Source organism: Cebus imitator, unplaced genomic scaffold, assembly GCF_001604975.1.
Source record: "Cebus imitator isolate Cc_AM_T3 unplaced genomic scaffold, Cebus_imitator-1.0 Scaffold60, whole genome shotgun sequence".
NCBI lineage: Eukaryota > Metazoa > Chordata > Mammalia > Primates > Cebidae > Cebus > Cebus imitator.
Window position 1 is genome coordinate 9,471,329 of NW_016107375.1, and position 16,329 is coordinate 9,487,657.

Here is a 16,329-nt window from a genome sequence, read left to right on the forward strand (position 1 = left end):
AAAGTTATTTGGGATCCTCATGCAACTTGCACCATCCTCTCTCCCAAGATCTGCATGCAGGGCCTAGAAGAGGATGCTGGCTTCCCTAAGTCAGACCAAAAGCCCCCGCCCTCCTTTTCTACAGGAATCATGTCTTTCTGGTACATATTGGTGTAGCCTAGTGGTCATGCACATAGGTGTCAGAGCCAGAGCATCTCAGTTCTAAATACATGTTTGCTCATATCTTACCTGGGTAACACTGAGGAAGTTGCTTATCTTCCTTGTACTTCAATTTCCTCATACACACACAAAAGCATATAATAACAGAATTTACCTTATGAAGTTGTTGTATATTTTAAATAAACAACTCAATTTACAGGGCTTGTAACAGTGTTTGGCCTACAAAGCATGTAGTAACTGTTCTGAATTATTAATTTTTTTGAAGATGGGTAAAACATATATATATTATATATATTTTTTATATTTTATAATTTAATATATATTTATATATTTATAATATACATTTTATATATATATTTTGTAAATATTTATATATAATATACATTATATATATTTTATATAATATACTATATATTATATTTATGTTATATACATAAATATATGTTATATATATATTATCATGGATCTACTAGACTCATTTTCTTATGTTTTATTTTGATATTCCTAGTGTTCTACACACAAATAGCATGTGGTATCAATATTAGCTTTTTCTGTATGAAATACTAGTCTCAAAAGTTAGTGGCTTAAAATAAACATTGACTTAGCTCAGGATTTAGTGGCAATTTTTCCTTAAAATTTTTTTTTTCTAGAATAGGTATTCATATTAAAGTTGTTCATACTCCATATAAAGTATATGAAGTTTTTGAAATTACCTAGTTCTTAAAATGTTACTAACAGCAATTGAATTTCAATAATGCATTTTGGAATACGGATTATCTACCCTCAGGGTAGATAAAAGTAAAAAACTAGTGTTGAAATGCAATATGCCAGCCCATAGCACTGAATGAAATGAACTTTCACTTACCAGTATTTACATAGTACTCATTCTTAATATAAACCACTCATTATATAAAAATGTGCTTTTTATGTATGTTTTTTCGCTACATAACCAGTTGAAAATTATTTTTCCACACTATATAAAAGAAAGAGAAAATGTTAGCATACAGCAAGATATATCTGGTTGGGTGGGAAGGCCATGGTAACAAGAGTCTAAAGTGTATCTTCTATTCTTACACCTTCCCAGCCCTGGCCCCTGTTTCCTAATACTGGCCTATGGAATCTCTGGGCTAAAGAAAAACTTAACATCTAATCTACTTGTTAAACCTAACAGGCATAGGAATCCCCTGGGAAAAATCACAAGACCCACATGTAGATCGATTTAGCTGCTCAGGAGTGGGGATTGGGAATGTGCATATTTAAGAGTTCCCTGAAGGTTTTGACATGCCCACTCCCACCCTAGTTCTTAGAGTGGAAACTGGTTCCTGTGGTCTAGTGCAGCCTCTTATCAGATGCAGGGGTCCCACCTCAGCTTCTGTAAGTTGTCACCCAGGTGGGATGCTTACTATCTCCTGAGGCTTATCCTGTTTTTCCTTTTTGTTGTCGTCGTTTTTAGCTACTCTATACTATATTCAGATTTCTTTCATTTTTACCTAATATTCTTTTTCTGTTCCTGGATCCCATCCTGGATCAGGTGGTATGCATTCTTCATAAGTGAAATATTAATGTATCAAAATTATTCATTTTGGCAAATCAGTATATTTTCCGTATATAATTACAGAAAGTCCACATTGTTTTTCTAATATACTTGTAAAAAATTATTTTCCACTTGGCACTAAGGTTACTCTCAAGGTGTTCAATCTATATCAGTTTTTATTTGAAGTTGTGTGACCTATCTAAAACAAACATTTGTAATTTTGTACAAAATGCTCCTAAGAATCTCAATTTGGTTTACTGTTTTAAATTGCAATGTTATATTTATGTGCAAGGATATATACAAGGTATACTATGATTTTAGGTTAATGATCATATTGATTGGCAAGATTTAATTTACCTGTATGTTTTTACTGAAGGATCTAGTCTCCAACCCAAGGCAAGTATGAATATGTGGCATGATGACACAAGATATTTCTTAGAAATGTGTTTACTGACTACTTACTGAGTATGCCGCCGTTGGTCATCCTGTTAAAAGCAATGAAAAAAATAAAACATGAGCAAAAATAAGAAAAGGAGTAAGTGTTGTCTTTTGGGGATTAAAGCTGAATGGACCACATACCCACAAATGCACACATTAGAGGTCAGTACTAACACTACCATTATCTCAGTGAAAAATGAAGGCTGGAAGAATTATGGTTAAGACTGTGATCACGAAAGTCTAACTCGGCTTCAAATCTCACTCACCAGTGGCTTATCCTTGGGCAGATGATTCAATTGCTTTAAACTTCAGTTACTTCAACTAGAAAATGAGAAGACAATTCTATCTCATATAATAAAGAGATAAGGCATATGAAGCAATTAGTATGGTCCTGACATGTAATGCTGAGCCCCTACATCATGTTGACTGCTATTATAATAATATATGCCCAGCTGAAAACTCAATAAGACAAATGAGCTGAGGAACATCTAAAACTAGCATACGGAGAATGATTTTTGCTAATCCTAGCAAAAACCAAGGCTGTAGCACCCTTTATTTGGGAGTGTTAACTGTACTTTTCTTCTTTTCTTCCTAGAGCCCCACTCACAACTGCTATTCACATTCTCTCTCCCCCACTCAGAAATTTCAATCTACTTAATGACCATAGTACTCACACTTTTTAATTAAAGTGATGTATCCTCACAAATACATTTCTCAAACTCGAAAGAAACATCGTGCTTGAAATATTGCTGAATTTGTCACCAAAGAATTCACATGGCAATGACAAAGAAACACGCAGACTACACTCTGAGGATAGAGCTCCAAGAGTAAAAACAATGGAATTTGGAAAAAATAGGAGTAAAGAGTTGCTTTCAGCAATAAAAACAGATCGATAAGTCATTTTTCTTTTTGATATAAGTTTATCACTCACAGCCAAAATCTCTCAGCAAAACCACAGCCACTGTTTATTTACCCTCCTGAGAGATGCTCCTTCCTCACCTAATACTCGTTACCCTTCCTAGAAAGGTTTATCCTCTTTACAATTCTAGTTAAGATGGCACTAAATACAAGGTTATTCAAGATGAACCTTTTTTACTAGTTTTCAGTGTCTGCCCTTATAGAATTTCGTATTTGTGTCAAAATTTCTTATTGAGTTTCTTATAAATATGCTCCTCTCTATGCAGAGTGCTGTGGAGTTTATAAAGATGAGTAAGATGATATACTTTTGCCTTCTAGTTAGCACAGTTAAATTAATGCTATTGAGACCATATGTCCCTCAAAGCTAAAGATACTTACATTCTTACCCATTAAAGAAAAAGTATGCCAAACCCTGAAATAGGAGATACAAGTGTAAGAAAAACACTGAACTTTCTTAATGCCACTTTAAAAGCTATAAATAATTCGAGGAGTTCACAAGGAAGAAAGGTCACTTTCAACAAGGGAAATTCAGAGAAAAATTTTGGAGGAAGTGCCAATAGAAACAGAATTAGAAGAATGAGCACGCAGAGGGTTAATAATGTCTGAACAACAACAAAAATGACACAGATATGTAAAGAAAAGAAAAAGCAAGGCAGAGGATAGAGCCTGACAATTTAGTTTAGATATAAGTTTTCCTAAGATGACGTACAAAGGTCTTTCCATTTTTACTATCTTTCTCATCAGGAGGTATGTTTCATACAAATCACATTCCATATGCTTCTAGGATGTCTCTTAATTATATGCCTGCCCTCCCTCTGGTAACCCACACTAAAGAGGCAAGCTCAGAACTAAGAATTTGATGACAAATACATATTATCATTAATGGCATTCTCTGAAATTGTGCCACAATTTTACCTTCATCTTTTCTGTCACTTCATTTCTGATATTTATTCAGCACCAAAACAATTATTTTTCTTCCAAGACTATACGTATAACATATGAAGTTGCAAAAGATTATTACTGCATTGCTCATATCATTTGTATATTTGTATTTGTTCTTTTTCTTCAAAGTTCCATCAAAAAAGCTAGAGAGATTAGTTTTCTTAAAAAACAAAAAAATTTTTTGCTTGTTCATGAAGAATATATTACATTAACAGGTCTAGGTGAGCTATTTCAAAAAGCTTTTTGTTTTTCCTCAATTCCTTTATACCATCAAAAAGCTTCTGAAAACTAAATTTACATCAGAAAAAATTTATTGCAGAAAGACAATTTACATTGTCTTACGTGAAAATGTAAAAATATCTTATGTTTAATACTAATACTGGTGGTCATACGACCTTTTGGCCAGGTATCTAAATAGCCACATTTTCATACTCTACATACTTACAAATGAGAACTATGAACTGTAGTTTACAAAAAATCAATTATTTATAAGAGAAAATAAATATCTTTTAAAAATATAAGCAATTCTTGAACTACAGATGAGCCATAACATGTAAAACTTGAAGTAAATTTTTAAGTAAAACTTTAAACATGTAAATTAGGCAAAAACAAAAAACAAACAAAAGTGGGTGGGAGAAAGGAGAGGAAAGAAGGAAGAAACAAATAAAAAACGTGTAAACTGTGTCAAGCTAAATTCAGGTTACTGCTGTCCTGATATGAAAATATAAGGGGAAAAAATAACATTTTAAACCAAATGACTAAATGTTTTACTATTTCAACATATTACTTCCTCCAGAATTCTCATAACATGTACATAAATAAGAATGTTTCTCATTTCGTAATTTATTAACAATGTATACATTTGAAAATAAATATATACAATATTTCAAAACAAACCCCACCAAGACCGTATTTAAGCAATGACATCTAAGGAAGTGGAATTCAGGTACCATGTAATATTTGGAAAATACGGTAACCTGAAGATTAAATTTTCTCTTCCCTGCTGGTTACTCTGAAGTCTCCAATATACACAGGTTGCTCTTAACATGGTTTTCTTATTGAGTCAAGCATCTTGATGGGTCAAATCCAGTTTCATTTTCTCCAATACTACAAAAATTAAAAAGAAACAAACAAACAGAAAATAATTTACTTATTCACAAAGACAAAAAATAGTCTATCGTTTTTAAAAAGGCTATGATTAAAATAGAAAGTGTATAAATACATTTGCTAAATGCTACCAAGAGGATTGCAATTAACTATATTGTATAGGATTCCTGAGGCTTCACTTAAAAACTAGTTTATATGAGAAAATAATTCAGGGAGAGAGTATTTGCTGACTGTAAGTTCAAAATGATGCAATTAACATAAGACAACCAAAAATCATCTCATCCAGCACTAAAAAGGCAAATACTCCACTGAATTCTAAAGTGAGTTAAATGAGTAATATTGTGTGTAGTGTGCTTGGTTCTTAGAGAGGCTGTGAAAACCTGTATCTTATTCCACAGAGTGCAACTACTTCATTCTAGAAATGGTCTGGAAATAAAAAAAAGGACGTAGTCCTGAAAAGACAAGAGAGGCCTAGTGAAGAGCTGTTCTGGGACCAACACGATTAATGGTGTTCAATACTGAGATATCTCCAGTAGGAACAAAATCAACGAAGATTTCGTTGTTTGGCTGAGTATACATTGAGTCATTCATAACCCGTGCCCTTTTTGTCGGATACAAATATGCTGGCATTCTCTTGGAAGAATTATGAATGCTGTTTACATGTAATAAAATTTTGTTTCTATGACCTTCACTTCATTTTCACTCAGAGAAAAAGTGAAGGCAAAAAATCACACACAAGAGTGTCTGTGTGTGTGTGCACATGCATGTGTGTACATGTACAAATGTGAAAATGCCAAGATGCTAATGGCTTTTAATCTGATGCCTTTAAAAGTGGCAATCTAGAAAAAATATGGCAAGATTTATTTTTCATGTGAATAAAAATAATGTAATTTAGAATTTGAGAAGCAATTTAAACATTTTTACTAAAGGCAATATCAGAGAAAATAAACTTCCTAATGAAATGGTACTTGGCCCTCATATAAAACCATGTATGTTTATTTGGTGCCTACTACGTGCCAGGAAGTGTCTCAGATTACGTGGGAGATCTCAAATTAAGACAAACTGCCGGAGGACCAAATTAATACAGACAGAAGACAGAATCACACACACACACACACTCTCTCTCTCTCTCTCTCTCTCTCACTCTCTCTCTCTCTGTCTGTCTGTCTCAAAAGTTGGGCAAATGGGGGGAACTCATTCAATGCAAAGAGAAGAGCTGTATTGCCTGAAGGTAGTGGCGATGAATCATCAGATCTCCAAAGATTCTTTTGAAGGCTTCTGAAGATGATAAAGGTAGAAAGTGTAGGTAAAAGCCAAACTGCAAAGGGTCCATACCAACATATTTGGGAGTCTAAATAACCTGGAAGTCATTTGGAAGCAATTAAAAACTTACATATGCACACCTGTATGCTTCTATGTATGAGGAAAATGTTGCTATTAATCCAATGGTTTCCAGTATACCAGCATACCTTGTTTTATTGTGCTTAGCTTTACTGTACTTCACAGATACTGTGTTTTTTTTTTTACAAATTGAAAGTCTGTGGCAACTCTTGCCTGAGCAAGTTTATCGGAGCCATTTTTCCAACAGCTTGTGCTCACTTTGTGTCTCTGTGTCATAGTTTCGTAATTCTCATAATATTGCAAAAATTTTCATTATTATTCCATCTGCTATGGTGCTCTGTGATCAGCAATCTCTGATATTGCTCTTGCAAATGTTTTGGGGAACCATGAACCATGTCCGCATAAGATGGTGAACTTAATTGATAAATGTTACGTGTGTTCTGACTACTCCACCAAATGGCCATTCCCCACTTATCTTCTTCTCTTTAAGCCTCCATAATCCCTAAGACATAACAATATTGAAATTAGGCCAATTAAGAACCCTATCATGGCCTCTAGGCGATCAAGTGAAAGAGAAGAGTCGCATATCGCTGGCTTTAAATTAAAAGCTAGAAATTACTAAGCCTACTGAGAAAGGCATATCAAAAGCTTGGACAGGCCAAAACTTAAGACTCTTACATCAAACAGCCAAGTTGTAAATGCAAAGAAATGTTCTTAAAGGAAATTAAAATGCTACTCCAGTGAATACATGAATGATATGAGAGCAAAACACGTATTGCTGATACGGAGGAAGTTTTTGCGGTCTGCTTAGAAGCCCAAACCAGCTATAACATCACCATAAGCCAAAGCCTGATGCAGGGCAAGGCCTTAACTATCTTCAATTCTATAAAGAATTAAACTGTCTTCAATTTTATAATTCTATAAAGGCTGAGAAAGATAAGGAAGCTGCAGAAGAGAAGTCTGAAGCTAGCAGAGGTTGGTTCATGAGGTTTAAAGAAAGAAGCTATCTCCATAACATAAAAGTGCAAGGTAAAGCAGGCAGTGCTGATAAAGAAACTGCACCCAAGTTATCTATCAAGCTAAGATCATTGATGAAGGTGACTAAGTAACAGGTTTTCAAGGCAGATGAAACAGTTTTCTAGTGAGTAAGATGCCACATAGGACTTTCATGCTAAAGAGAAGTCAATGTCTGGCTAGAAAGCTTCAACGGACAAGGTTTTCTTTGTAGGGGCTAATGCAGCTGGTGACTTAGTTGATGCCAATGTTCATTTACCAATCCAAAAATTCTAGGGCCCTTAAGAATTATAATAAATCTATTCTGCCAGTGCTCTATAAATGAAACAGTAGCTTGGATGACATCACATTTGTTTATAGTATTGTTTACTGAAAATTTTAAGCCCACTGTTGAAGCCCACTGCTCAGAAAAAGATTCCTTCCAAAATATTACTGCTCATTGACAATGTACCCAGTCATCTAAGAGCTCTGATGGAATATACAAAAAGATTAATGTTGCTTTCATGTCGCTAATTCAATATCAATTCTATAGCTCATGAATCACAGAGTCACTTTGACCTTCAAGTTCTATTATTTACGAAATAACTTTTGTAAAGCTATAGCTGCCACAGATAATGATTCCTCTGAGGGATCTGGGCAAAATAAATTGAAAACCTACTAAGAAGGATTCACCATTAATGGCACTTAATTCTAGATGCCATTAAAAACATTTGAGATTCATAGGAGGAGGTGAAAAATATCAATGTTAACAGGAGTTTGGAAGAAGTTGATTCCAGTCTCCATGGATGACTTTGAGGGGTTCAAGACCAGTAGCGGAAGTAACTGCAGATGTGGTGGAAAATGCAAAAGAACAAGAATTAGAAGTGGAGCCTGAATATGTGACTGAATTGCTGCAGTCTCGTGATAAAACTTGAGCAGATGAGGAAATGCTCCTTCAGGATACGCAAGGTGGTTTCTTGAGATGGAATCAATTTGTGGTGAAGATGCGTTGAACATTGTTGAAGTGACAACAAAGGATTTAGAGTATTCCATAAATTTAGTTGATAAAGCCACAGCAAGTTTTGAAAGGGTTTACTCCAATTCTGAAAAAAGTTCTACTCTGGACAAAATGCTATCAAACAGCATCACATGATACAGAGAGATCTTTCATGAAAGGAAGCATCAACTGATGTGGCTAACTTCATGGATTCACAGCTACTCAATCTTTAGCAACCACTACCCTGGGTCAGTCAGCAGCCATCAACATCAAGGCAAGACTCTCACTAGCAAGAAGATTACAACTCACTGGAAGCTCAGATGATTGTTTGCATTTTTTATCAATATTTTAAAATAGTTTTTAAAGACATAAAGCTACTGCATAGTATTATGTAAACATAACTTTTATATGCATTGGGAAAACAAAAAAATCATGTGACATGCTTTATTGCAGTGGTTTAGACTCTAAAAAAAATCTTTAAGGTATGCCTTTTTCTCCAGATACTTCGACTTCAAAATGTCTGTGTCTTTAGGGAAAACAAAACAAAACAAAACAAACAAAAAAAAAACACATAGCAGAGACAGTCCAAAAATATTCAACTCTTTGTAAATTTGAAGAATTATTATGAAAGGGTTTGACAGAACACAGAGGGAAAGAAAACAGCAGTATAAAACTAACCTTACTAAAAGCAGTTAATGAAGCAAACATGGCAAACCCTATCAAGGATTACATTCAAGTGTTTAAAAATCATTTGGGAGAAGATAAGAAAATTGAATTTTTATGGATAAGAAACTGTAAGGCTTGGGCTAAAAATTTTGGGGCATTCTGCTGACTCCTGCTATTAAAATAATTAACTAATCTTACAACTTGCAAACAGTTGTCATATAGCAAGTGCCTGTATTCTTTGTTTTTAAACATCATGGGTTTTAATGGGTAGTGTGAAGCAGTGCTGACTGCAGCGGAACAAGAGAGCACAGGTGGGTCAATGAAATACAAGACTAGTTTTGGCCAATGCACAAAATAAATGTTATCCCACACTTATCCTATTATCTTGGATTAACAGTTCCCAGTGACTCCTTTATACAGCACACTTACTTGGCTGTTTGCACAGCTGATTTTGTTTTTTCTTTGATGGGTAGGTGAAAGATGAGGAAAAGTTAAAATTTAAACTTACAAGCAAAAATTTAAAAACTCACTACTCACAACAAAAGCTATTCATGTCTATAAATTAAGGCTTTGATATATGTATGTATGTATGTGTGTGTGTGTGTGTGTGTGTGTGTGTGTGTGTACATGGAAGGTAAAGCAGCCAGTGCTGATGGAGAAACTGCACACAGGTTTTCTAGCTATGATCACTGATGAAGGTGGCTACATTAGACAACAGATTTTCAATACAGATGAAACAGCCCACTAATGAAATAAGATGCCACATAGGACTTTCGTGCTACAGAGAAGTCAGTCTGGCTTCAAAGGACAGGCTGGCTTTCCTGGCAGAGGCTAATGAGCTGGTGACTGGAAATTGACACTAGTTACTAAATATTTTACATCTAAATATATATTTAGATGTAAAGTATTTTATATATAAACATTTATATTAATATGTTTTTATATATGTATATATTCTTATATCTAAATATATATTTAGGTGTATTTTATATATAAACATTTATATATTTTATATATATTATATATAATATATATATTTTATATAATGTTTATATATAAAATACTTTACATCTAAATATATATTTAGATATAAAAATATGTCATGTATTTATATAAATATTATTACTTGTAAATACAGGGTAGATCTGGGACTCAAAATATTTTATTTTGAATTCAAATCTCGGCTTCATCAACTATTAACCTTAGTTTTCTCATGGGCAAAACACACCTTGTAGTATACTTACTTCACAGGTGTGAGAATTAAGAATTGATGCAGAGAAAGCACTTTACATAATTCCTGTCACATTTAAATGTTCAATACTTTGCTATTAATGATTTTCTTTTCCCTGTTGTTATTTCTGCCAAGAAAATTCAAATAAATTAGATCTGGAACACAAAATGAAAAAAAGCTGTATGTGATATATTGGTGTTATATTATTTGTTTAAGTCACTGATAAGGGAAACATCTCACTCTTTAGAAAATTACTTACTAAATTAAAAAGAATTTGTTTTCGATAAAAAGAATTTCTATTTGACCCCAAAATCAACAATTTTTGTTTTGCTCATTGAAATACTTTACACTGCTATTCTTCATTCCTAATGATAAAATGAGGTCCCTATAAAAGTAAACTCAGAAATGATTTTTCTCTTCTTTTTAGGTCATAATTTTGCATCTATTAAGTAGGAAAAAACCTGATGTTCCAAACAAACTTTAGTTATCATGAAAAGAGTTACAATTGTTTAAAGTGGCAAAATAAGACGAACTAAATATAATGTAAGACTATATGAATTAGATACACTGAGTGACATGAACTTTTTACCTTTGCACATGTTTACTTGGGTTTTCAGGGCCCCACGGCTTTTAATCTCATGGGAAGTATGAGTAGGTACTAAAGTAAAACACAATTTAAAACTATAGAGCATCCCATGTTCTCTAGTATGGCATGTAAGAGGGAACATGAAAGGGGAAAGAGCTTCAATTTGCAAAAAGGAATTCAGTGTTAGTGGTCAATTTACATAAAAAGGGAAATTTCAAAAAGTACAAAGAGTGAATATGAGGCATAAGTGGGTCACCAATAGAAAAAAAAAAAATGGAAGGTTAGTATGAATAAAGTAATGCTATAAAAACAAAACACACGTATAAAGAAATCTGTATTTACATTTAACAGATGAGTACTAGTGATGCTTTAAACCTGCAATAGTTTAGTTCTATTTTGCATCTACATATTTATGTATCGATTTCACAGCTAAATACTAAATGCTACTTAATATTTACAGCAGGAAATAATAAATTCATGAATTTTTTTCATGAATTTTATCAACATTTTTATTATTAAGGCCATTTATGTGTTTATTAAAAGAGAGTATATTCTCATTAAAGAATTAAGGTATAGTTTATTTTCTTAACTGTTCACCTGAAAGAAATCAAGACTCAAAATTATACAAGTCTAGGAGTAAGAACTTTAAATAAATTGAAGAAAAAAACATAAACAAAAATTCCTGTGTGTAACCGTTTTCCTTTTCCAAAGAGGATATTAGCTGATGTATGGCCCTAAAACAGAACTAGCTTTGCTAGGTAAGACCAAATATCAAACAAAGTTCATCAAACAAAAATACATTATGGTACATTTAAGACAACAGACTAAGGTTGTAAGTATATCTAAATATTTCCTATTGTTACAAAGGTTTAAAAACAAAAACCAAAACAAAATTCCACTGACTCATGAAATAGCGACTTTCAAGTAACTAAAAATTGGAAGAGTTAACACCAGCACAACTATTGATTTCTTAACTGTCAAAGGTGCTACGAATATACATGTAAACCTAAGGTAAATGTTTTATACATACTCTGAACACAAAAACTGCTTTTACTTTACCTAGAGAAATACAGCGAGAAATGGACTTGAATGGTCTTAGTTCCCAATTCTGAAAACCAAGAGGGTCACTCACTGACCTAGAAGATTGCCTTCTTTAAGAAGATGAAAGAGGATAGCAGTTAAGCGAAATCACTCTACACTGGGTTTAGGTGCTAAAGTCAACAGAGAAAGGAAAAACAAGAATACAAATTAAAAAAAGAAAATTACTCAAGAAAATCCCTCTAGGAGGCAGCATATTAGAGACATGTATCTCTTTAGAAGTCCAAAATCGGAAGCTTTCCCCTCAGCAATGATACAAGAAAACCCCATTTTTCTGGTTAAGCAGCAAATGGTTTGCACTTAGAAACCACCATATGGATATCAAAAACTCAGAATCTTCAATTCTGGGATCACATTAAGCACAGTAAGATGCCATGTTATGCATGAAAGGCACTTGACACCTGAAACACTTTTGAGAGAGTCACTGTCACATTCCTTAGAGGACATATATTCTTTAGGGAAAATTCAAGCAGAATAACCACACCATTTTCCTCCTTTCATATTTTTTTTTTTTGTTTTATTTTGTTTTGAAATCTTCCCAAATACATATAGTTGAATTTCCTTCAGATAAAGGTAAATGGTCTCTAACTTAAGAATATGTGACTATAGAATCAGGTATCTCTCTGCCTAGACCTGTGCTTTTCCTCCTTGAACACCACAGGCAGAAGTAAGGATTCCCTTTAAATGGACAGCAGTGCTATGTTCCTAGTATCTGGAACTTAGGTAAACCTTCTGAACCCAATCCATTCATTATTATTACTTTTTAAATAGTTATTCTGCAAAAAAAAACAAACAAAAACAAAAACAAACAAAAAATATATCTGTCTCTAGTTAATCTGCCAAGATCCAATTCATAGATTTAGTATGTATTAAGATTACTGGAAACCACAGCCCTTTCTCAAGATTTTTACTATCAATAAATGAAAAGGAAGGACGACAGGGAAAAGCAGAAACAGGAAATGGACTGCAGTGTAAGAGATCACCACTAGAAGGCCTACTTGTGCAATTGTATGTGACCCAAACTATATGACCTCTATCTTTCCCATGTATACAAGACTCGAAAGCACTGTGAAGATCACTTCAAGGCCAGGAGTGGCTCGTGCCTATAATCCCAGCACTCAGGAGGCCAAGATGTGAGAGCTGCTTGAGGCCAGGAGTTCACGACCAGGTTGGGCAACACAGTGAGACCTCATCTCTACAAAAAACAAACTAAAAATTATCTGGGTATGGTGGCGCATGCCTGTATTCCTAGCTACTGGGGAGGATGAGGCAGGAGGATCACTCAAGCCCGGGAGGTCAAAGCTGCAGTGAACCACGATTGCACCACTGCACTCCAGCCTGGGCAAAAGAGCAAGACACCAGAAAAGATCATTTTGGAATAGAGAAGAGTTGCAATGATGCAATTTCAAAGACAATGACTGAAATAAAAGTCTTTTCCAGTGGAACATTTATACTGCTAATAGGCGGGTTTTTGCTAAGCAATAAATACTGCAGTATTTAATCTCTACCCTTCCTAAGGAACTTCATGATGAAAGAAAACAAACTTTTGTTGCATTTGGACATAATAGTTGTATCTAGTAATTCTTAATCTTCTTTTTGAATGTTGTTTCTTTTATGCTGAAATATTATTCTTGTAAGTATGTATCTAGTTGTAGCTAGTAATTCTTAGTCTTCTTTTTGAATGTTGTTACTTTTATGCTGAAATATTATTCTTGTAAGTATGTATCAATCTACTCCCATTTTTTAAAGGTTGTTTCTACTATCCATAATGATTAGTGGGAACATACTAAAATTACCATAAATCAATTAACAATATTGCATCATAATAAATGGCTATGAGTGACAAAAATAGATGCTGGTCATCTGAATTTCAATGCCTATGTGATTTATTAGTATCAAAACTTAGACAATATGTGTAGATATGTGAGTTTCAAAGAGAAAATAAACTCCAGAGATTAAGAAATATCTATGCTTCTATAATTGTTATTTGAAAAGATCTGTATGAAACTAAGTTCTTATTTAGTATTCTATGTATGCTTCAGTGCCTAAGTAAGTTCCAATAAAATTAAACATCCACAGGTAACTTATTTTGGAGCACAGATGATATACTTAAGGAGATCTAAGTAATATCATGAACATTTTCAAGTTTATCCCTTAGGATAAACAAGATGAAATCTGGTAAAACAAACAAACAAACAAAAAACTGAATCTGTCTGGTAAGTTAGAACTAACAACTTTTTTTTTTTTCTTTTAATTTTCAGACAGACTCTCTCTCTGTCGCCCAGGCTAGAGGCCAATGGAGTGATCTCAGCTCACTGCAACCTCCACCTCCCGGGTTCAAATGAATCTCCTGGCTCAGCCTCCTGAGTAGCTGGGATAATAGGTGCCCCCCACCATGCCTGTCTAATTTTTGCACTTTGGTAGACACAGAGTTTCATCATTTGGTCTGGCTGGTCACAAACTCCTGACCCCATGTGATTCGCCTGCCTCAGCCTTCCAAAGTGCTGGGATTACAGGTGTGAGCCACTGCACCCAGCTGAAAACAACTTTTTACGTAGTTCAGTTTTCTCATTTATGAAACGGGAATAACACTAAAACATATTTGTATTATCACAGTAAGGGTTACTTCATTAAAAATGGGGAAGCATTGTGTGAAATACATTCCAATCAACAGCGAAGCTGTTATTGTCCCAAACACTGTGTCTATCATTCTGAAGTGGAGAGCTAAGAAATGATCTCTAAAAAGTTCTTCTACGTATTCATGCTGCAATAAACCTCCACTTTTACAAGTACAGGTATGCTAATCCTTAGGCTGTTAGAATCATTCAGATATTTGTTCTTAACTGTTATCTTCATGCGGCAATATCCTTGAATAGCAAAGTTATCAAGAATCTATCCTAGTACAAAAGTGCCTGTAACAACCAAGGCTAAAGTAATGTTAATTATAGGATTTCTGTACCTTATCTACTATTTTAATGAAGAACTAGAAAATAGGAACCTAGGAAACAGATAGTATTCCTTCTCAAGAATTATAATCATGTTAGTTAACGTGTATAAAATGATCTCTCCAATGTCTAATTTAAGAGCATGCTCATCGCAATTTTACCAATTTGTTTTGCCATTCATATACTTTCTCTATGAATAGAAGAATAGGTACGTGACAATAACAGAGTTCTTAACAACTTTAACAATTTAATCTTCCCTACGATGGGGAGACAGAAGAGGCAGATTTCATTTACTAAACCTGGCAGTAGTCAACATTAGCTTTGTAAAGCTATTACCTTTGACATTAGATTAAATTCATGTCAAAAATGGATGTTTTATCCTCAGTGTCAATCACTTTATAGGTGTGAATACCGAGGCCCAGAGACTTCAGTAAACCAAAGTCCTTGTATTACTAGCTCCTATAGATAATACTAAGGTCCCCTATATACTACTACTCTTTTTTTTTTAACCAACCTCTTTTTTTCCTCCATCTTTAATATAGAGAATCCAAAAAACTAGTCCTTCTATTCTTGGATCCAGCTAGCAAAACGGGAATCTTATGCAAATTAACAATAGAATTTCAAAACTAGACCACTAAAATAAACTATGCTACTAATTTATTTTACAGAACTTGAAGGCTCAATTTTAAGCTGGAGCACATTAGCTGAGTGGTAGTTAAGTCTTCAAATAGGAATCAAATGCCACACTTAATTTGTCTCTTATCTACATATGCAACCCTCTTCTTCTATCAAGAGGCAAAATCTACTTTTTCTCCCTGTGAATTTGGACTGCCCTTGGGACTTATTTTAAGAGGCCTGCCACTTCTGCCTTCATGTACTCTTGGGGAAATCAGTCACCACGCTGTAGAGCAGCAGTTTGGGCTGGAGTTCGAAATGATGAGAGAGGAAGTAGAGAGAGACAGTCCAGGCAGAGAACACCAAACTGCCAGACCTGTTGAGTGAAGCTTTGTTGAAACCCGACTACCAGTTAAATACAGCTGAAGGAGTGAAGCTAGTTAACGTTATAGGAAACAAAAAAAACCTCGTAGCTGGGCTCTAGGTAAATTCCTGACTGAAGCATCCTAAGTAAGACATAACAAATCATTACTGCTTTTTTAGCTGGTAAGTTTGGAGTTGCTTGTGTAGCTATAAATTACTGAAATTAGTGTTAGGTAGCAGCACTAATTTCAACTTTGGAGTTTTAGCTCCATTATATAATTGCCCAGGAAAAGAAAAACCAGAATCTACAAGTACGGATTAAGGGAAACCCAAAAATGAGAGAGACTTGTACACTTGTAGATAGAGATGGTTTAAGATAAAATGTAAATGGCCAAC

General features: G+C 34.1%; 1 protein-coding gene across 1 annotated transcript in view; it reads right to left on the minus strand.

Moving 5' to 3' along the window:
- Positions 1-1,604: 1,604 nt before the first annotated feature.
- PIK3C3 (phosphatidylinositol 3-kinase catalytic subunit type 3) overlaps positions 1,605-16,329 on the minus strand; it is a 126,747-nt gene continuing 112,022 nt past the window's right edge. Inside the window, exon 25 of the mRNA XM_017529729.2 lies at positions 1,605-5,098. Within this exon, the coding sequence (XP_017385218.1) occupies positions 5,084-5,098 (15 nt within the window). The 3' untranslated portion in view covers positions 1,605-5,083. The remainder of the gene's footprint in view (positions 5,099-16,329) is intronic.